The sequence below is a fragment of the Dermacentor albipictus genome, chromosome 6 (assembly GCF_038994185.2).
Source record: "Dermacentor albipictus isolate Rhodes 1998 colony chromosome 6, USDA_Dalb.pri_finalv2, whole genome shotgun sequence".
NCBI classification, from domain to species: domain Eukaryota; kingdom Metazoa; phylum Arthropoda; class Arachnida; order Ixodida; family Ixodidae; genus Dermacentor; species Dermacentor albipictus.
In genome coordinates this window covers 92,403,561-92,426,807 of record NC_091826.1, presented here as the reverse complement: position 1 = coordinate 92,426,807, position 23,247 = coordinate 92,403,561, and the positions used below count along the sequence as shown (strand labels likewise).

The 23,247-nt window shown below is 47.7% G+C and overlaps 1 protein-coding gene across 1 annotated transcript in view; it reads left to right on the top strand.

The window, feature by feature from the left end:
* LOC139046976 (uncharacterized) overlaps positions 1–22,184 on the top strand; it is a 40,504-nt gene extending 18,320 nt beyond the window's left edge. The window contains exons 2-5 of the mRNA XM_070520893.1: positions 3,762–3,897; positions 7,834–7,979; positions 13,922–14,030; positions 21,279–22,184. Of these exons, the coding sequence (XP_070376994.1) occupies positions 3,762–3,897; positions 7,834–7,979; positions 13,922–14,030; positions 21,279–21,495 (608 nt within the window). The 3' untranslated portion in view covers positions 21,496–22,184. The remainder of the gene's footprint in view (positions 1–3,761; positions 3,898–7,833; positions 7,980–13,921; positions 14,031–21,278) is intronic.
* The last annotated feature ends 1,063 nt before the right edge of the window (positions 22,185–23,247 follow it).

The window sequence follows — 23,247 nt, the reverse complement described above, 5'->3', positions numbered from 1 at the left end:
TTTTTTGCCGTTTCCCTACTTTTCTTCCGCTAATCCTCCAATCGCCTCTTACTAATCCCTGTTGCGGACATGTTTACTTTTCCACTGCTCTCGATGGCTTCAAGGAGGCCAGTGGGGCCTAAATCAACCGCTGTGTAGACGTCTTCATATTCTAATAAAACATGCTCCATAGTTTCCCTAGCTTTACCGCAGCAAGCACATGCTTCTTCTTCCTTCTCATATCTCGCTTTATAGGTGCGTGTTCTAAGGCATCTCGATCTCGCTTCGAAAAGCAATGAGCATCTCTTTGAGTTATAAGAAATTGTTTCTTTCCTGATTTCGTTTTTTCCTCTTAAGTAGTCTCTCATGACATGTTTATTCTCCATTGCCGCCAGCCATGAGATTATTTCGGCCTCTCTGATTTTCCGCTTGACTTTCTTTGTTACTATGTTGCCCACCCCACAGGCCACATACTTGCTGGTAAGCTTCCTAGTTCTTTTCCTCCACTGTGAATCAATGTATTTCCTGTACAGATACCTCAACACTCTCCCAGCCCATTTACTTTCTTCCATATTCCTAAGTCGTTCTTCATACTCAATTTTACTGCGTGCTTCCCTCACTTCAAAATTAGTCCAGTCCATATCACCTTGCACAGCTTCATTTGTAGTCTTCCTGCGAGCGCCCAATGCGAGGCGACCCACTGACCTTCGGATCACATCGAGTCCTGATTGTACCCCTGATTTAGATCAAACAACCGCACTTCCAAAAGTAAGCCCTGGAACCATTACACCTTTCCACATACCTCGGAGCACTTAGTACCTATTTTATCCCCTTTGCGCTCTGTGCTTCATTATGGCTGCATTTCTCTTCCCCCTCACTGTTATTGTTTTTTTTCCTTTATTTCCGTATATCTATGTCCTTCGTTTATCCATATGCCAAGGCATTTATATTCTCTTACCCGAAGTATTTCCTGGCCCTGTATTGCCACTCTCTGTTCACTGTTTGCATTGAATACCATATCACCTGATTTTCTAACACTAAATTTCAAACCTAAATTGTTGCCTTCCTTTCCACAGATATTAGCCGGACGTTGCAAATCACTTTGCTTGTTAGCTAGCAACACAATTTCGTCCGTATAAAATAAACCTAGAGCAGCTGCTCTACTACTGTACCAGCCTGTTTGTATGAGAGATTAAAGCCGATATTACTTCCTTCTAGCGCCCTCTCCATCCTCACCATGTACATCGTAAACAGCAGTGGAGATAAAGGGCAACCCGGCCTCAGTCCCTTGTTGATATTAATTTTCTCCTCGCTCCTTATCCCTTCCCATTCAGCACAAACGCTACCCTTACCACAGTGCCACCATGCGGTACTGAACGATACTACTCTGGGAGTGGTACAGCCATACTGTCCCACGGCGCGGTGGGGCATGGTCGTAAGGGCTTTATCTTAAAACCGCTCTGCTTTGGCATCTAGGAGGTTCGATGGCTCGTGGCTTGGCGTGCGCTATATTCTGACAGCTCAGTGATACGTCACTGTAACTTTTTTCTGCAGAAATATCTGAACACTCCCGCAAACAATTTACTTTCTTCCATATTATTCAGGCATTCTTCAAAATCAATTTTACTGTTAGCGTCTCTCAGTTCAAACCCTTTCCCGGTCACACGCCCCTTCACAGATTCATTACTAGTCTCCCCGTGACCACCTTTCCGCCCAACGCGAGGCGTTCTACTGACCTTTGGTGACCACCGTGTAATGATTTTACCCCTGACTTCAAGCAAACAAGCGCATTTCCAAAATGTTAAGGCCTGGAACCCTTACACATTTAAACATACCCTGAAACACCTCGTACCTATTGTATCCTAGTAGCTGCGTATTTCATTATGGCCGCATTCTAACGATGCACCAAGGCCACAGATGTCTACGACCTTCGTTTATGTGTACATCAAGGTGTTTGTATTTTTCTACTTTAGGTACTTCTTGGCCCCAAATTAACACGGTCTATTCACTGTTTTCATTCAATACCATAAAGCCTGATTACTTTATGCTAAATTTTAATCTTAACTATCAATTTCTTGTCGACACTTATGAGTCAGTCGGTGCGTATCGCTTTAATCCCGTGGCGCGATGCTTCTTCCTAACATTTTCCTTCCTCCATGGCATCTTGCCCGCTGTCACATGATGTGAGATGCGCGCCACGTAGCTTGATACGTACACACTTTGTATTGCAGTTGTACATTATTACACCAGGTGGCACACCATGTAGCAGTTGCATAGGTAGTGCGGCGCAAGGTAGATAGAGAAAGTTTGGGGAAGAAACACACAATTGAGAACATGTATAAAAAAATGATAGAATAAAAAACATGTATATGACATACCTGAATAAATCAAGCAATCAACGCGACTGTCCACGTCTCATTTCAAAGGCAATGCCAAAAAACCATCATCATCAAGCGCTCCTCGTAACGTCAATACGCACAAGCTTTGCATGGCAGTTACGTTGTATTCCACCAGCTGTGCCCACATGTAGCAGTTGTACGCTGCATGTAGCCGCACCTGGTTAACTCAAGCAGGCTACTTGGCTGTTTGTCACCAATAAGAGGATCTTTCAAAGAGGATGCCAATAAATCATCCCCGTCATTATTAACAGCCTCGTTATGTACCTCGGGCCAAAGGATGTGACATGTGTGCCGCGTAGTCTGGATACCTTTGTTTACTGCGTGATACACGTTGTGGCGCCTCCTCGCAAGGTATGAGCCACTGCTGAAGAAGCAAATCGTAGAGCTACGCGCGCGGCTGCAACTTAGCAACATTGGGCTCACCACACCTCTGTGCAGACCTCTGTGCAGATGTAGAGAGCAGCACAAGCCGCAGCTCGCCGTGGACGCAAAGCGGACAGTTCAGATCATCCTCGTGAAGAGAACTCGAAGAGACTTCGCCGCAAAGACCCTGTATGTGTAGCACCGAAAATGAAGCTCCTATGGAGCCGCTCCTTTAGCTTACGCTGTGGCTGTGCAGCGTTTGTCGCACAGTCCTGTGGCTCTTTTTTTTTTCAAGCTTACCAATTTTTCTGAAATTTCTTTAAAATAATTCAGGTCATGATTCGAAATTCTGCTACCGAAAGTCACAATATAGAATATAACTGCCTCTTTAATATGCAACAAGTTTCATTAAAATCGGCCCCGTGATTATCGTACAAAAGCGTTTCTCTGTTTTACATGTATTTGAATTGGCAGCAAAGGAGTCTGACCCGAGCAATAGCTTCCTCCTAAGAAAAAAATAAGGAAGCGCCAAGCACACGATTTTCAAAGCGAATCGTCTAATGGGTCATTGAGCGAAAAAGCCGGCGTCTGTAGCAGCGAAACGGCGCCTGAAATTTCATTGGCTGCGACGCCACAGCACGAGTGCGCCTCGACGGAGCAGAGTGGACGAAAAGGCCGGAAGACCTGCTACCGAACAGCGCGCCAACTCTAAGCCTTTGTTGTAGTCGCCTTCCTTGTCGGACCAAGCTCTCGCCCGCGCTCTAAGTGCGCCTCGGTAAGGCCAATTCAAAACGCGCCCAATCGTCTCAATGTGCTCGCTTCCCTGCGAGGAGTTCATAACGCGATGCACCACTCAGCGGCGTTCAATCGAACAATATTGCTTTCACATTAATAATTGCTTAGGTGCCCCCGGATTTCTCTTCTATGTTCAAATAAAAGTGCAAATTAGTGCATTTCTCAATGTTTATGGCTCCTTTTTTGCCTCCTGCACCTTAACATTTGCATCTGCTTGCTTTGAAGGTGGCGGTGGTCAACTACTTTGTGACAAGAAAGCCATCGCATTGTGCTATTGGAGTGTTGCCGACGAACACGGGACAGATGAAATTGCAAGCAGTGCTCACGCAAAAGACACCTTTATGAAGCACTTATGTAACAGGTAAGATATGCGTTATTTCTTTTGGCACGTTACAACTGGAAATGTATTCATTGCAATGTTGATCTATTTATTTATTTTCGTGCCTCTCGAGGCAATTCACGTGCTCTGGCGTGGTCTTTGACACACCGTTGACGCACTTTGCCGATGTAACAACGAGCAAAGGGGATATCGCATGCATTGTGGCGGCCACGAATTGTCATTTTTCTGTGCTTCTTATCGGCACTCGCATAGCCGCACTGACATCTCTATTCACTTTCCTTTCCGCCACATAGTGTAAAGTTTTTTTTTGCATTCCCTGCTCCCTTTTGACGCTGTAAGACACACGGTGCAAACAAGGAATGACAGTGACCCATGAAAGCTATTTTAATTGCTATAGTCAAGTTTTGGCTGTTGAAAGTATGCTAAAGTGCAACCAGCATTATCACATAGCAAATTGGCCGCCGAACCTGGCATTCGAAAATGAGCTCCTCTGAGCCGAAGCTGCTGCGCGAAGTGTGAAGGCAAGACCACGACATAGCAACCCCTTAATAATGCTTCATTAACTTGAATGCGCTGAGCTGTAGGGTAAGAGGCTCTTCTTTGAACGCGGGCATAATGCCCGCACACACGGCCATTAGATAAGTGATGTTCTCGATAAAGAAAGCTTGGTTTGTTGTCATTATGAAAAAAAAACATTAGTCGACGTTTGCATACGCAAGAACGAAACACATTAATATCTTTTTAGTGCGAAGCTGCATGTTACAAATGTTAGTCTTACAAAAAACAAAAAAGGAGCTATTATTCTCAACACCTTTACAGCGCCCCTTTGATGCAGCCTGTCCATGTAGAGACGGATACCCCAGACATACGTTTGGAATCTTTTTGCATTACCACACAAATATGCAGCAGTAATAGCATGATTCCTCTAAATATATGTAATCACTAAGAAATGTCTGGTTGTTCGTCACATTCACAGTCTTTCATAATTGCCGCGTGCAATGTCATTGTAGACTGTTGGCAAGGAGGCCGTTAAGTTTAAAAGCATGCAATGCCTTTAAAGCCATGCATTCAATCGCCTTTGCTCCCTTCATTAAATAACTCGCTCATAACGCCATGGACTGAACTCTAGCGCACAATCGTTACTGCTGGTCAGTTACCGGTGAACCGCATTTTGCTGATGCAAGGTCCACGATGTTCGTATTCGGCATTGCTATGGGTATTTTATAATTGAATTTTCGGGATTTCCGTGACAAAACCACCATTCGATTATGAGGCACGCCTTAGCGGAGGAATGCAGATTAATTTTGACCACAAGGGGATTTTAACTCCCTCCCAATGGTCGTTTTTGCATTTCGCTCCCACCGAAATTCGGCCGCCACGGCCGGGTTTTGATCCCGCGACCTTGTCCTTAGCAACGCAGCCCCATAGCCGCTAAGCCACCGCGGCGAGAATCTTGGTGTTTTCATGTGAGCTTCTCTGTGCTGTGACATGTTCTTCATCCTAAAGTCTTGAAGCTAAACATTTCGACAGAATTGCCTGTCTGGTTGGGAAATTGATTAGAACTTGAGACTGACTCCAACCAAATAACTGAATTTTATTAGCCCGACGTTTCGGAGCCCATTCGGCTCCTTCTTCAGGGGGTTGTTCTTCGGGGGGTGGCGGTGTGCCGCTTTTAAAGCATCTTTTTTGAAGAAAGGAGGGGGGGAACCCGGGAGGTGGGGAGACACTTCACAGACGGAGAGGTGGGGGGGAACAAAAGGAAAGGGGGTGTGTGTTGTTGAGCGCTTCCATGGTGCTGGGATGACCGGTGCTGGGGGGAGTGCTCGCCAGGGTGCCCTTGATGGGAGGCGGGGGGGGGGGGAGGTTACGGGGTCGCGCCGACGTTCTGTGTTGGTGAAACAAGCGGGAGTCTATCTGGCTGTGCGTCCTTTTCTTCTTTTCATCAGGTCGCCAAGGCCATGGACATACACCGAGGGTAGGTTGCCCTTCACGCGGTTTATGTTATTCCCCGTATTCTGAATGTGCCATGACTCCAGTAGTAAACTCTTTTGCCAGTTCGTTTCTGTTTGAAGGATTTCAGTTTCCTCGAAAGCAATTTTGTGGTCGGCGTCTTCAGAGTGTTCAGCGACGGCGCTGCGAATACGGTTGAATGTCCTGACGTCGTTCTCGTGCTGTCTGATCCTTTCTTTTAGATTTTTGGTTTCCCCGATGTACGACGCCGGACAGTCGGCACAACTGATTTTGTAGACGACGCCTTGAGCTTTTTCTTTAGGTGGACGATCTTTTGGTTTAGGGAGGAGGATATTGAAAGTGTTTATTGGTTTGTGCGCCACTTTGAGGCCTTCTTTTTTTAATATTCGGCTGAGCGCTTCGCTGGTACCTCTGATGTACGGGATGGACACTCGCTTCTGGGGTTGGGGAGAAGTCGACGGCTGATGGTCCCGCATTTTGCTTCTTCTTTTTTGTTGTCTGGTTGTTTTTCGAATGAAGTCATCTGTGTAGCCATTCCTCTTAAGTTCGTTGAGAACCGTTCTCTTTTCTTTCTTTAGATCCGATTCCGATGAGGAATGAGTTTCGGCTCGTTTGAATAAAGAATTTACAACAGATGCCTTGTGGTTTGCCGGATGGTCGGATTGGAATTGAAGATAGCGGCCTGTGTGGGTTGGTTTTCGGTAGACTGAAAATTTTAAAATGTCGTCTTTTCGTGTAACTTGTACATCTAAGAATGGGAGTGATCCGTTCTGTTCGCGCTCATATGTGAACTGTATATCCGGGTCTATGGAGTTCAAGCGTTTCTGCAAGTTTTCGACTTGGCTCGTCTTCACGATGCAAAAACAATCATCCACGTACCTGAGGAAGACTTTTGGTTTCGGGGAAAAAGTATTTAAAGCTCTCTCCTCGATGCTCTCCATAGTCAAGTTAGCCATGGCAACGGAAATTGAGGCCCCCATAGGAGTTCCTTTAACCTGTTTGTAGTAGCTGCCTCGGAAGGTGAAATAGGTATTGGACAGGCACAGTTCGAAAAGGCGGCAGATCTCGTCTACACTCAAAGGGGTTCTCTCACTGAACATATCGTCACGTTCCAGTGCATCTCTAGTTGCGGAAACAGCCAACTTAATGGGTACTCTTTGGTTGGAGTCAGTCTCAAGTTCTATTCATCCTAAAGTGTCTAAAAAATGCGCAGTTTCATACAACGTGGAGAGATCAGTAAAGTACGTAATGGTAACTGTGTGTCAGGGTATTTTTACAGTTCTGCGACAATGATGCGGAACAGTTTGTGACTGGCGAGAGTGCTATGAGCTGCACGTTAGTAAGCTACCTGCCCCTTTTGCTTAGAGACGTGTTCCGAAGCTTCACGTTCCCTCGTAAAACACATAACTCGTGCGTACTGTCAACCTGAGAGCGGGTATAAAAATGAAAACAGCTTCACTGCACAAAGAATAAAACGACAGTTTTTTCTCTCCTCTCTGAAGGTAAACATCACGTATTCTTAGAGCAACGTCAGCTGGCGTTAGGCAAACATATGTGTTGAGTAGCACCACTTAATTTCTTCTATTCTGAGAAGCGAAACCACTCCGTTCAGTAAGCAGAAATCAGTTAATCAGTAGGTTGCCTTTCCTAAATTAGGAAACGAAGTCGAAGCGCCTGCATACATGGCCATAGCTGACTTCGGGACATCTGGCTTACCGCCTGGGGAATGCCCCTTTGTCAAAATTTCCGCAGAGGGAGACAAAGACAAACCTTTCACTGCCCATTTTGGGCACAATGTCTCTGAAGTGCCTTAATGTAGCCACGTTCTTAGAAAGCTTATTCTGCTCAACTTTGTTTGTTGCGACGTGAGCACAGTGCGCCCTCAGTACAGACAGAACGTGGTGACAGCATTGACGAAATCAGGCTCAAAAAATGAAAAGCTTAATAGGCTTAGCGTAACTGTATTTTTCATCTCTCTACCGACAGCAATCCACAACGTTTCCCTGAGAACAACCGTTGCAAGCAAAAATATTATGGTAGCTGCACAGACGCCGAAAACAAGAAGTTCGCTCGCATGGACCACGGCTACGCTGTGCTTCGTGGAGAAATCACGTCTGCAGAAAGCTGCCAGTTATTATGAACTCCAACCGGTGCCACCAGTGTTACGACTTCCAACCGGTGCCACCAGTGTTACGAACTTGCACCGCTGCACCACGATTACGGCTTTGTGGTCCCGTAGCGCTCTTCACCCGTTTCGTGACAGAGCGTTGGTAGCGAAGACTCCGAGCCTGGCGTCGATGAGAATAACAAAAGGGACTTTATACATTATATACAGGTTATCATACAGGACATAAACGGATCGGCACTGGGGCCGAGAGCTCACACAAACGCGACTGTTCTCGCACGACGGCGTCCGGCGAAAACGCGTGACACATCTCACCCCAGTCGGGAGCGACCCTCTCTCCAGGTGGGGTCAGCGGATCCTGTTTTCGAGCGGCGTGTTGCTGCTTTTATAATCCCCGAGGCCCATTGTCACTCAAACGGCCCAATACAAAGTCAGCACACGACGGTCGTCCGAGGGGTCCAACCAGCGACCGCGCTGGCCACTCGGTTCAAAGTTCGCGCGCGCGGTGACCTCCAGGCAAGGGAGGTGCGGCGCCGGGCCGTCGGGCACACGCGGACACGTCAAAACACGCTGCTCCGCCGACGCTTCTCCCGCACGAAGGCGCAGCATCTTGACTTGTGAAGGGAGAATTATGGCGCTCGCAGGATAGATTCTGCATCTTGCAGATTCGGGATCCGGGCTTGTGGTAATGGCACAACAGCATCCCCGCCCTCAGATAAGGCGCCGGGAAGACGAGCTGCCTCCACGTGGCTCGGATGCCAGGCGCGCACGGTCGTCAGGCTCGTCCAAGTTCACGTCCAGTGTCGGGACGCCAGGTAACCTCACGTGCCCAGGTCCGACTCGCCAGGACAGGAGCTCTGCTCACCACGTCGTCGCCAAGGCACCTTGACCAGCTCCGCTCGGGTCGTTCCTAAGACCTTGCTTCTCGCCACTGGTCCCGCTTGGTCGTTCTGCAGCTTGCAAAACCGACCGGCAAAAGGCAACACCCAACACGAACAAGTGCCCTCTGTCTCCCGTCAAACACCAGACAAGGCCATAATTCAAATCAACCTAACTAAATTGTTTTCCCCTTTTTTCTCCCGCTGCAACAAGAGGCAGGTGTACGATCTAGCACACAAGGCTTAAACAATCAGTTTTCAAATCATCAACATAACAAAATAGAAACAATTAATAATCAGCAATAATAATGACAAATAGAATGGTCCCCTTGAAATCGCTTTGGACCGAAAACATACTACTGAGGAAGCAAATGAGGCCATTCATTTTTCCCGGCGATATTTTCGCGGAATCCGAAGCTGCTTATATTTGCGACCCTGCTTATCCGTGTAGCGGCGGTACAATAAGCCAGATTCCTTGCCAAATGAAACCCCCTTTTTTTCCACTCCCAGTTTGACGCTCTTCCTCAGATCGGCTAATGAACAGCCTTCCTGTTGCTCGCGAATCAGACTTTTTCTTTCAACTGCAGCCTGCTCCTGCCGGCTGGCGGAAACCGGAGCGAGTGTGGAGCCCGCGTCGCCTAATTGCGGCGTCGAGTCTATATCGCGGCTAGCACTGCACGCGTCACTCCCACTCACTTCCAGGACCCGCTCGTCTAGGCCAGCCTCCGAGCTCTGCCTCTCCCGTGACTGCTCGCCACTCAAGTTACCCTGATCACTCCGTGTGCCGCACCGCCTTTCGCTCACCGACGCTAAGTCAAGTTCCCTCGACAGCGGGCGCGCTTTGGATCGCGTGGGGGCCATGTACGCCACGTCGGCAAAGAATGATTTGCCCTGATCCCTCAGCAGCTGCTCCGAGCTATTTGAGAAGAGGTAGGAAAATTGCTCCGGGAGGGCGGCTGACACAGCGGCTTCGGTGTTAAGTTTTCCAAACTCTCCTTCAATGATAACCGCTGCGATCGGTAAACAGACACTCTCCTTCTCGGCCACTTGCCGTATCCTCACGCACTCTCCCGTAAAATCACTCGAGGAGACGAAAGATGGGTGAACAACGTCCATAGTTGCTGCAGAGTCCCGCAGTGCTCGGCACTTCTTGCCGTTTACCTTAATTTCCTGCACATAGGGCTCCAATAGACGTATGTTTTTGTGAGTTTCCTGTATCGTTGCAAAAGCAATTCTCTCTGGGCAGCTTGCAGCGATGTGCCCTTGCTTTTTGCAATTGTAGCAGGTTAACGGTCTCCGTTTTTCAAAAGAACGCGTCATTTCGTTTCGCTGTTTCGGACCATCGTCATCATTCTGAGATGCATTCTGTCCATCCCTTACAGTTTCTTTGGGAAGGGACTCGTCGTCCCGAAACTCGCGACGCGTGATTTCCTTCCGTTCGTCGGGCTTCCCGTAAAACACATCTCTTCTATCAGCTTTTTCTACGCGCACTGCCTTGCTGTGCAAGCTGCGGCGTGTGTAATACTCTTCCGCTAACTCTGCTGCCTTGTTTAGCTTAACCTCCTTTAGCCTATCTTGCAGCCAGAGCCGGACATCCTCATCAATGCAACGGTAGAACTGCTCCAACGCGATGCATTCGACAATTTTGTCGCGGTCGTCGTAAACCTCTTCGCCCTTCAGCCATTCCACCAGGTCGGCTTTTAGACGAAACGCGAAGTCAACATTCGACTCCTTACCCTTTTTTGCATACCGGAACCTCTGCCGGAAAGCTTCGGGCGACAATTTGTACTTCCGCAGTAGCGCTTCCTTCACATCACTGTAGCTCTCAAACGCCTCTTTCGATAAGCAAGTTATTACGTCTGATGCCTCCCCAGGAAGCAACGCTAACAGATTCTGTGCCCAAAGGGATCGCTCAATGCTATTCCGTTCACACACGTGCTCAAATTTCACGAGGTATTTGGCCATATCCTCTCCGACGACAAAGGGTGGAAGTTGATCGCGTATTCTGGGAACATTAGAAGTGAGACTAGGCGCTGGCGAGCTATTTCGGGTCTCCAACTCTTTCATTTTAAGCTCGTGCTCACGGATCTCTCTCCTTTCCTCCATGCAACGTTCCTTCTCCCTCTTTTCCTCCTCGCGACGTTGCTGTTCTCTCCTTTCCTCCTTTTCCTCCTCGCGACGTTGCTGTTCTCTCCTTTCCTCCTTTTCCTCCTCGCGACGTTGCTGTTCTCTCCTTTCCTCCTTTTCCTCCTCGCGACGTTGCTGTTCTCTCCTTTCCTGCTCGCAACGTTCCTTCTCCTCCCTTTCCCGACGTTCATTGATATCCGCCCAGGCCTCAGCGGCCTCCTCAGCCGTTACGTCCCCAGTCCTCATGACCTCAAGGATCGCATTCTTTCTTTTGGTTGAGCCCAACTCAATGCCCAACTCCTTACAAATTTCGAGAAGTTCCTTCACCTTGTACTTCTCCATCGTTCACACTGTCCTCCTGCTGTTTACCCTTTTTGAATATACCTGCCGTACGCTACTATAACACTACTAGTAAGACATATGCAAGTATATCACACACTGCCCTGTTTACCCCCTCAGCATCCCCTGGTTTTCAAAACACTCTTACTAGGCTTGAAACACACAAGGTTATCACAATGCAACACCAAATCCTTCCCTAAGCTACTATAACCTGTGTCAGAGAAAGTCTGGTGTTTGAGGTAAACTTCAGGCACTCACCGCGCCGAGGTAGCTGATGCCGGTCAATCCCGTAGCTGCCATCCAGTATTATGAACTCCAACCGGTGCCACCAGTGTTACGACTTCCAACCGGTGCCACCAGTGTTACGAACTTGCACCGCTGCACCACGATTACGGCTTTGTGGTCCCGTAGCGCTCTTCACCCGTTTCGTGACAGAGCGTTGGTAGCGAAGACTCCGAGCCTGGCGTCGATGAGAATAACAAAAGGGACTTTATACATTATATACAGGTTATCATACAGGACATAAACGGATCGGCACTGGGGCCGAGAGCTCACACAAACGCGACTGTTCTCGCACGACGGCGTCCGGCGAAAACGCGTGACACATCTCACCCCAGTCGGGAGCGACCCTCTCTCCAGGTGGGGTCAGCGGATCCTGTTTTCGAGCGGCGTGTTGCTGCTTTTATAATCCCCGAGGCCCATTGTCACTCAAACGGCCCAATACAAAGTCAGCACACGACGGTCGTCCGAGGGGTCCAACCAGCGACCGCGCTGGCCACTCGGTTCAAAGTTCGCGCGCGCGGTGACCTCCAGGCAAGGGAGGTGCGGCGCCGGGCCGTCGGGCACACGCGGACACGTCAAAACACGCTGCTCCGCCGACGCTTCTCCCGCACGAAGGCGCAGCATCTTGACTTGTGAAGGGAGAATTATGGCGCTCGCAGGATAGATTCTGCATCTTGCAGATTCGGGATCCGGGCTTGTGGTAATGGCACAACACAGTGTAAGTTTTCACCATACACTTGTTTTTCTTACAGACATGGGGCAGTGATATCAAACCTGATACAGAAATAGAGAGAGATACAAGCTTTAATGATGTGCTGAAGAATGGAAAGTTATCGCCAGAACTTACCAGATAAGAATGAATGACAATATACTAGTACTAGTTCAGTTACGACACTGAGCAGATATTAATGAGCACGAGTGAGTTTGGAAGGTTATGTGAGAAAGTAATAAAAAAATCTCTGTATTCTCCAAGCTTATTTAAAGGGTCGTCATGTAAACTGACTAAAAATGATATTTTCTGTTTAGGGCCTAACCCAGTGGGCTTGGATTGACCGAAATTCTAGATAGCTAAGCTCACTCCTACTCACGCTCGGAAGAATTCTACTCAGCCGGGCTCACTCGGACACAGACTGACGCGTCGGTCTGAGCCTACGTGAGCCGACTTATGAGGTACGTTTGCTGTAGTGTGCACCTTGTCAGCAGAATTAAACATTCAAGAACTTACCCTTCTATAGTTATGTTTGAAAAACGTTCGTAATCTGACGACGACACAGTCACATCATGATGGTGTTACAAGCATCTCCGCAGATCGAACAAAATAAATGAAAATTTTCGGAAGGTGGTCTTCACAACACATACAGTTTTGCCTTGCCAAGATAGCGGAAGCGTGTCTGCATTTGGAAAAAAAAATAAAGCGCGACATACAAGGCTGCAGGCATTGCGCAGCCAGCGCTGCCACCCTCCTTTTATCACATCGTAAGCTGCTTGCATTCGCCAGCACTGGAAGAAGGAGATAGGTTACATTGGTTAGGGCAACGCTAGACATCTAGGAAACCCTATCACTCTGTTCGGTTTAACCAGGAATTTGCCGAACAACGATGCAACTACGTCGCCTTCCTTTTATAACAATAACGCGATTCTACGACAAAGAATCTGTGTTGTCTAATACGACAACACTTATTGTTTTGTCAGTGTTAGCGTGAGCGACAAATATGGCAAGGGAAGCGCGAATTTCTATAACCTTTGTTCTTCTACCGAACATTGCATTGCAGGCTGTTCTAGCTACCCACTAAAAAGAGTAGTGGTAGGGAATTTCAGGAAAGAAAAAGATTAGCTGCGTAAAAGGAAAAATAAATTTAACCTGGGCCGATGACTTGGAAGAAAAATCTTCAGATAGTAGGAAATATGCCACGCACACTCACCATACATACATACATACATACATACATACATACCTACATACATACATACATACATACATACATACATACATACATACATACATACATACATACATACATACATACATACATACATACATACATACATACATACATACATACATACATACATACATACATACATACATACATACATACATACATACATACTAAGTGGATTCAGCGCTTAATATGTCTCGAGTTAGCTCGTCATTAAGAGCTAAAAGAAGAGATGATTACAAAAACTGCGCCTCAGCCACACACATGCGCACACACCACAATTGAATTTTCCGCCAGAATATTAGCGTGCAGCAAGTAAATAGACCAATCTGTTTCTTTTTCTCTCATGAATAACGGTTTCCTGTTGCGGTTTTGTCACTCAGCTGTTCAGCAACTTCGTGAATGCATGGACCTGAGCACCATGAGCTCCTGTGATGCCAGTTCAGATCCTCAAAATTTTACCTTCGAGGCTGAGGTGGAAGCAAAAGAGAGGTGAGCGCCAAAAGTAGATCATTTGCGAAAAGCCAATGACATACTAATGTTTACTCTAAAATCACAGGTCAAGTCAGCGTAAGCCTCGACGTCCCTGAAATATACAGCGCATTGGGGATCCTTCCACACGAGCGAGACGAGTGAGGATAACCATGGGGGTCTCATCTGGCTGTCTCTAAAATAAAAAAATCAAGCTAAAATTGTCTGAGGATCACTGTAAAATTTCATGCGATCAGCATTTAAGCGGCACACCGCATTGCCACCGCTGAAAAGCGTCATGTGTGAACCACAACAAAAACGAGAATAAGGTGAAAGCAGAAGCCAACATTTCGACATATAGCCATGTGGAAAAATTGGATCCTGCTATCCCCTTGATCGCAGTTTCGTTCATGATCTTGAATTTCGTGTTTTTCGTGTTTTCCATGTATGAACCCTGTACTGCCACTGCCTGGTTCCTCTCTCGCGCTTATCTTTCAAAAGGCTGTACGAGTATGTATTAACACAAGATTGCCTGCATGTGTATGATGCGCGTTTGATTCTTCTGAGCACGAAAACTATAAACAATTGCTTTGTAACTCTAAATGAGTGAAATAGGTCCATTGAAAAGTGGAATATCCTAAGGCTCACATGCGCAGTGACCCAAGTTTGTCTGACAATTGGTTTCAAAACCGATGTCCTAAACAGAGACGCCAGATGCTCAGGATCCCGGACTACAGTTTAATTTGCCCGTTAGATCACAGACTACCGAGTGACCTGAGCTGGCGATATAAGAAAGTGGTTATATCCGGAAATAGATAAATAGCTGGATAGATTGCTACTGATAAGGGCGTGAAGCGTCATAACATTGCTAAATGCATTAGAATATGCGTAACTTTGGAGCTCCTAACTCTGCTTGCTCGTGGCATAGCGATTACCAGTGCTTTGACAGCAGTAATTGCAAGAGGAAAGAAGGCCAGGTTCATTGGCCATTCGCCTGCTGATAATATGTTCCCCGTTCGCTTCCATGTAAGGGATCGGCACTTGCTAACATCCCTGGGGATAAATAGAAAGTGGACAGAACGATGGCCACCGCGTTAGCTCAAAGGCAAGGCATCACTCGCGTGACGCATAAGGTATGGGTCCGACTCGCACAACTGGCAAGCTGTCTTTTCCTTTACATTCACTTGGCTCTTAGTATTAATGTTCATACACAAACAGGAACAACTTGCATGTGCACATAAATATATTGTTACGTCCAAGCGCGTCAAATGGACGCGGGTTCATAACCCCGGATGGATTATTCGAATTCAATGTGATGCCATTTGGGTTGTGCAACGCTCCAGCAACCTTTGAAAGGTTCATGGACACCATTCTGCGTGGGTTAAAATGGAACATCTGTATGTGCTATCTTGACGACGTTGTTATAATCGGGCGCACATTCAATGAGCACAATACGCGCCTGGATATTGTCCTCGACTGCATCAAAAACGCCGGCCTGGTTCTGAACTCCAAGAAATGTAAATTTGGTGACCGTGAAACCCTTGTGCTGGGTCATCTTGTTGACAAAGACGGTATCCGGCCTGATCCCCTCAAGACGGCAGCTGTCGAGGCATTCAGTGCACCGCAGTCAGTGAAGCAACTTCGTAGTTTTCTGGGTCTTTGCTCTTACTTTCGCCGATTTATTCTTGGTTTTGCTGACGTCGCTTATCCTCTGACAAATCTGCTACATAAAGACGCACGGTTTGAGTGGACACCCGAGTGCGATTCTGCATTTCGTCAGCTGAAGTTCCTGTTAACCTCTCGACCTATCCTTCGCCGCTTCAATGCTACTGCGCCGACAGAAATCCACACAGATGCTAGTGGCGTTGGTCTGGGTGCCATATTGGTCCAACGCTATGACGACCGTCAGCACGTGATTGCTTATGCAAGCCGCTCATTAAGCAAACCTGAACGGAATTACACGGTGACAGAGTAAGAATGCCTCGCTGTAATCTTTGCGGTTCAGTGATTTCGCTCGTACTTGTACGGACGCCCATTCCAAGTCGTCACAGACCACCATTCCCTGTGCTGGCTCGTGAACCTTCGCGACCCTTGTGGTCGCCTTGCGCGCTGGGCTTTGAGGTTGCAGGAATATAACTTCACTGTTTCCTACAAGAGTGGCCGAAAACACGCGGACGGAGACTGCCTTTCCCGTATGCCGCTTGCCACGACGGACTGCGACGCAGACGATTTTGATCATCTCGTCGCTTCTGTGACACCCGCTTTTCCAGATATCGATGCGTTCAAAACAGAACAACGGACAGACACTAAATTGGAGCCACTCTTTACTTCTGCCCATTCAAGTGCAACAAGCAGCTACTGTGTACGTGACGGGCTCCTGTACAAAAGGAACTTCTCAAGCACGGGTGCACGCTTCCTTCTAGTGGTGCCGGAGCGTCTCCGGCCAGCAATCCTTCAGGCTATGCACGATGACCCTACCTCCGGGCACTTAGGCACTGTGCGCACACCTTATCGCATTCAAGAACGCTTTTACTGGCCCCGGATGCGACATTCGGCTGAGTTTTATGTCGCCAGCTGCATACAGTGCCAACGTCGGAAACGCCCAACCACTGCCCCATCTGGTCTCCTTCAACCTGTGCCGCCTTCCAGCTCACCCTTTCGGCAAGTTGGAATTGATCTGTTAGGCCCTTTTCCAAAGTCATCTAAGGGGAACCGCTGGATAATTGTCTGCGCCGACTATTTCACACGCTATTGCGAGACGGCGGCTATACCATCAGCAACTGCCACCGAAGTGTCGCTTTTCTTACTTCACGCTATTGTTCTACGACATGGACCACCTGGTGTTATCATAAGCGACCGGGGACGTCAATTCACGGCGGATATAGTGGAAGAGCTTGCGCGTTTGTGTCACTCGCACCTCAGGCACTCGACGCCATATCATCCGCAAACGAACGGCCTCACTGAGCGCACTAATCGAACGATCACAAATATGCTTTCCATGTATGTTGCGTCCGATCACAAGAATTGGGATGACGTTCTACCGTTTATTACTTACGCATATAACACCGCCAAGCACGAGACAACCGGCTACAGCCCCTTCTTCCTTCTATATGCTCGGCCGCCCCGGTATACGCTCGACACTGTCCTCCCCTTTTACCACCACGACAATCCTACGGTCGCCGATACGCTGTGCCTCGCTGAAGAGGCTCGGAGACTTGCGCGTCTTCGGACTTTGGCATCACAAGAAAACTCCAAAGCCCGCTACGACGCACGACATCGGCCAGTTACATATAACCCTGGTGATCTCGTTTGGCTTTGGACTCCCACAAGGAAGCGCGGTTTGTGTCAAAAGCTGCTGGCAAACTACGATGGACCGTATGTTGTCATCGACAAAGTCAGCGAAGGGAACTATACTCTCGCGCGCCTCACGAACACTGGTAGACGTTCTCCTAGGACACACGTCGCGCATGTCGCACGGTTGAAATCATGCACGCCACGACAAGCTAGTTGACTCGCCCAGGGGGCTTTGTCTGCGAGGGGAGGTATGTTACGTCCAAGCGCGTCAAAGGGACGCGGGGATCAAGAAGAGAGGGGAAGAGGAGAACGAAGACTGTGCAGCGGCCATTCCTGTTGTTCGTAGCCAGCCGTTCCTGCTCTCGCCCGCCTGAATAAACCCCTTTTCCCCGTGCTTGTAACAATATTGCTTGGCTCGGTGATTTCCTGTGTGCTTTCCCTCCCTTCATGGCGCGTTGATTTCTTGTGGATGCAATTCCAAAAACGTAGGACCAAACTCTAGTGCAATATAGTTTTTTTCCGGAAAGCAACCGATGCAGTATTATTTCAAAGTGAAAGCGCTTTCATGGCCATAAAAACTATCAGCTTTATGTCTTCTTAAACTATATGCAATCGCATCGCAAGCTATGCGAGGACTCAACTGATGGTATCTACGTCACATGCGCCACTGCGGCTCTTACCCTCAATGTACGTGACCTTCCACAGCTGAGCAAAGGGTATATTCAATTCCTGACTTCGGAAGCCGTGTGATAACCTGGGCGAAAGGAAACCATACATTTTGTACGCTATAATTCCGGTACACGAAATCTAATGCGCGCTTGTTGTCCTTAATATGGTGTTCATCTTTACGCAGAAAATAATTTTGTAGAACACTTGAAGCGTCTTTCATACCACGTGCGGTGTTTAGGGTGGTAAACCCGTTTTGACATCCCATTTACTGCGTTTCGTATACTGCGTGTTATATTTAAGGTGCCCAAAAGCTCAATTCGTACAAGGTCACTTTCGCCAAAGCGCAAGAAGACGCGAAATAAGAACCGTGGTGGAATGTCTTGAAAGTTTCACGAAGTCTCTGGGCATCTGAACGCTACATGCCAAGGTTTATTGCCACATTAAAGTATATATATATATATATATATATATATATATATATATATATATATATATATATATATATATATATATATATATCAACAAACAAATACCACACGCGTGTAGCATAATCCCTCGGCGGCAGGAAACGACGTCCCGGGGCGTCTAAATGTTCTCACTGGGAGGGTCATACCGCTTCAGTCAAGTAACGTGCACGGTATCACTGGACTGGGAAGCAGATGGGGCGTCAGGGGCGATCTCGTAGGTGATGGGAATCACCGAACGAAGGACCCGGTATGGGCCTGCGTAACAAGACAGCAGTTTTTCTGACAGGCTGACCTGACGCGACGGAGACCATAGAAGCACCAAAGAACCAGGCGGGAACTGCAGGTCTCGTTGTCGCCGTTCGTACAAACGCCTTTGACTCTCTTGGGGTTTCAGAAGGCGGTCACGGACAATTTCCCTTGCGTGGGCACCGCGGGCGATGGCTTCAAGTACATATTCACTGGTCGGTGCAGCGTGAACAGGGAGGGTTGTGTCGAGGGACTGTGCTGGTTCTCGGCCGAACAGAAGGAAAAATGGGGAATAACCGGCTTTGTCGTGGCGCGAATGTAACAAAGTAAATGTGACAAACGGGAGAGCGAGGTCCCAGTCAGTGTGGTCTCAAGAGACATTTTCCGCGAGCATGTCTGTGAGAGTGCGATTGAGACTCTCCGTAAGGCCATTTGTTTGTGGACGGTATGATGTGGATAGCTTGTGCCTCGTGGAGCAGGACTGCAGGATGTCTGGGAAAACTTTTGATAGGAATGTGTGACCACGGTCTTTGCGAAGTTGTCGCATAATTCCATATCTATATATATATATATATATATATATATATATATATATATATATATATATATATATATATACGAACAGTGGTGAAGACAAACACGGGGCTGGGTCAGAGTCTCTGCTGTGGGACTAAAAGACTTGCTAAAACCTGTGTACCCTTTAGGTAGGAAATGATGTCGGCGAGCATTAGCATCTCATCCCGCATGCGCTGCTTGCTGACACGTTCGTAGAATGGGAGTCCATCGTCGACGTCATTGTTGTTCGTACCGCAAAATGTGCGGGGGACCGAGTGTATGCGAAAAGACCACCGCTGGCGCAGCCCGGGCACGCGATGCGATGAGGGCGTACTGTCTTCGACCATGAATAAAGAGAAAATCAGACATCCACTCGTTCGCAGCAATTGCTACCATGGAGGCGGGAGAAACGCGGCTTCCGCAAATAGAGCCTGCAACCTCCACCAAAAAGGTGTTACGGGAAGTTTTTCCTCAACAGAAAATGGCTAGCACTTGGCTAGTCAAGACTGCACAGGGCACAAAGATTTCTTCTGGAAGGGCCTCTTTCGTTCCTTTCGTCGCAACCTAACATATTGTTACTTGTGTCACTCCCGCAAGAAACGTACAACTCAACCTGCTGGTCTCCTTCAGCCAACTGACGTTCCAACACAGCCGTTTTATGGAGTGGGCCTCGACTGGCTCAGCCTTGTTCCAATTTACACGAAAGGCGACAAATGGATGGGCCGCGCTACGGATTACACCACGTGATATGCACTTACTCGAGCGTTCACAACCAGCTGCACCTCGAACGGCGTCTATGTCCACGACTTACTATGCGCAAGATGCCATCAGGCATGCGCTCGTCGCGCGCACAGTAGCCCGCGCTCAGCTTTCGTTATTGCAGACCGCACAAAAGTTTATTTACAATCATCGACATCGGGATACTGCTCTTCCACCGGGCTCTCTCGTCCTTCTCAGGCTACTATCTCGTCGCGTCGGCCTCTGTGAAAAGATAATGTCGCGGTACGTCGGGCCCTACCACGTACAAGGACCCGGCGGCACCAGCACTCGGCCAGCGCCTCCGAGAAAGCCACAAGAGTCAAGCGGCCCCCACTTGTCTGCCTCTAAGACGTTCGTTAATACAATGGAGGCAATCTCAGCCTTCCCATATTTCAATATTGCCCCCTCCATTTTCCCCGCAGTGTCCTCAGCGCATTCTCATGTGGAATAAACAGCGTTTCAGTCATTCTACCACGTGCAGTCAGGGGACTCCTGTCACCTATGAGATAACTCCCATGGCATCCGCTTCGTCGATGGCCACACCACGAAGTGACATCGTTCATGTTTCCCACCTCAAATGTTACAACTGTGATAACCCATTTTGACCACAACCAGCACCGGGGCGGTGCTTTACCGGCCGGGGATAATGTCACGAACAGTGGCGAAGACAAAGACGTTGTAGTGAGGCTGGGTCAGAGTGTCTCCTGTCGGACCAAAAGACCCGCTAAAACCTCTGTGCCCTGTGCAGTCTTGACTAGCCAAGTGCTAGCTGTTTGCTGTTGAATAAATACTACCTGTAACAATATATATACTGAGGCTTGCCATGAACGTACATACGCCGATGTACTACTCGAGCTAACACCGCTTCGTCACACTCTATACTTTGGTACCAGAGCATCGGCTTTTCGTCATTTACATTACCTGGAGGCTTTCCTTGTGCATTGTGTGACCGAACTGTGTCAGTTTGAAAGCAAAATTTAAGCCATGTAAAATATCGGAAAACATGAATTCCGTTGACATGGGCTACAGCTAATCAGCCATGCTTCACTTATTTGCCCATTTCCTTTCCGACGTAAGAAGACAAACCTAGATTTTTTTTTAAATTTTGATACTCAGAGAAATACCGATTATGATCTATGGAATAAACAATGTGACCTAGATTCCCTACCTGAGGCCGGTAATATTCAATGTTCATTGATCTTCAAACCACACTGCATACATCAGATTATGTTGTCTTTTAAAGGGAAATTGTGTCACGTTTTTATGTTTGTTCCTGCAGGGGGGCACAAAACCTGAAGGCCTGCGTCGAGAAGGCTGTTAAACCATGCGACGCCAAGAAGAACGCAGCCGCCATAGCGCATCTGCAGAAGATTGCTGACGCCATTGTGGACCTCAGCTCTTCACCTGATAAACCAAACGGTGCTCACGCAACGAAGGCCGCTAAGGCAGTCGTTGCAGTATTCCTGCTGAACTGGATAATTGGCTACCTTTATTAACAGTCTTGTGAGCGACACCATCCCACATTCATTGACCGCGGTCCCTTTTTATTCTTATCAGCCATTAAACCTTCTACATGAGAAACGTATTCGTGCCAGTACTTGCGATATTCGTGAACTGAAGTGACGCTACTGTTGGCTAAAAACCGAATACTAGCTTCTTACTCCCCTCAATTGATGATTATGATGATGATGCTTGTGTATATCCGCTCTTTTGAAACTCTGCGGGGACAAATAATCCCATAACCCGCTTCATTTACTCAGTTTCTTTTTGCGTCTGTCACAATCTAGCTTTCTGCCAATCTAGTCTATAGTTTTGTATATAAAAGCTATTTGACTATGTTGCACCATTACTTACGCTTGAAATGACTGTGGTTTTATCATGACGATGATGATTTATTGGCATCCTCTTTGAAGCAAGGGGGTGCGACCCACTGTCACCTAGGCTGCTTGAGTTATTCTGGTATTCTGTGCCTGCTGTTTATTATGGCAATTTGTATACGTCTCCTTAATCTTTCTCTTTCTCAAAACCTTTAAACCTACCTTGTACCGCTTTGCCCGTATCGATCGGATCGACCGGATCGACCGTATCGACTGGATCCGCATTTGTTATCTGTACCGCCCCCCTCACGCAATACTCCTTCTGGAGCCTGTGAGGTATATGAAATAAATAAATAAATAAATATGAATCTTGCCAGCTTCTTTCCCTAATACTCTAAACGTGTTTTGCTTATCTCGACTGGTGACCAATTGATGCTTCTGTCCACGTTAAACCCAAGCACTTCTGCAACATTCACGTTACCTACGAGTCTCACCGGCTGAACACCTCCGCACTCCATTAGGATGTGCTCAGTGGTCTCCCAATTTTAGCTGCAGCAGTAACATGCCTCATCTTCTTTGGAGTATTTGTTGTGGTATGTTTTGGCACTTAAGCAACCATCTCGGGCCTCAATAGTAAGGCACTACCGTACCGTACAAATTTTCCCTTCGATTTTTTTTTCATTCTTTGCATCCAATTGATTGTCCCTGTTTCTCTCGCGTTAGTTTCTTTCCTGATGACTCCTGGTTGCCTATTTGCGCTTTAAATTACCCTGTATAGATGTCAGGAAAGTTGACACCCAAGTATACTTAGGTGTCAACTTTCCTGACCTCTTCCTCCCTTCTGTGTCCATGTTTCTGAGGTACAGATATTTGTGCAACTTCACCGTCAAGAATGTAGACAGCACCATCACCCCTCGGCAAAAGTAGTCCCTATGCTTCATTATCTCCTGTGGCCCGTGGCGTAACGTATTGTCACGTGGTAGTGACGGTGAAGAAAGAAGCAGTACGGTGGAATACAAAACTAGCTTTTATTGGGCGAACCTGTGCCCACAAAACAGGCTACACTTATAGCACAACGAAAGCGGCGAACACAGTCGGCGATCGTCGAAAATCTGATCTGCGGGTCAAGCGGGTCGGCTATTATAGAGCAGTCGTCGAATGATCCGCACTAATCGTTCGGACCTGCGTGCCTTCCACAAAGTTCTACACCATTCGCGCCAGGTGATGAAATCAGATAACATAAGTCTCGGCGACAAGAGACAGCGGATAGAAGCATCGATAACTTTCCAGAAACTTCGTATACATGCAGGCGCGTCCCATGCTGTGCGATTACATTTCTTAGGCGGCGAAACGTGGTTGCCCGATAAAGATAAGTACACGTGTCAATATCCAGCAGTCGAGGGGCGCTGCTGTGGTAGAATTTCCGGATTA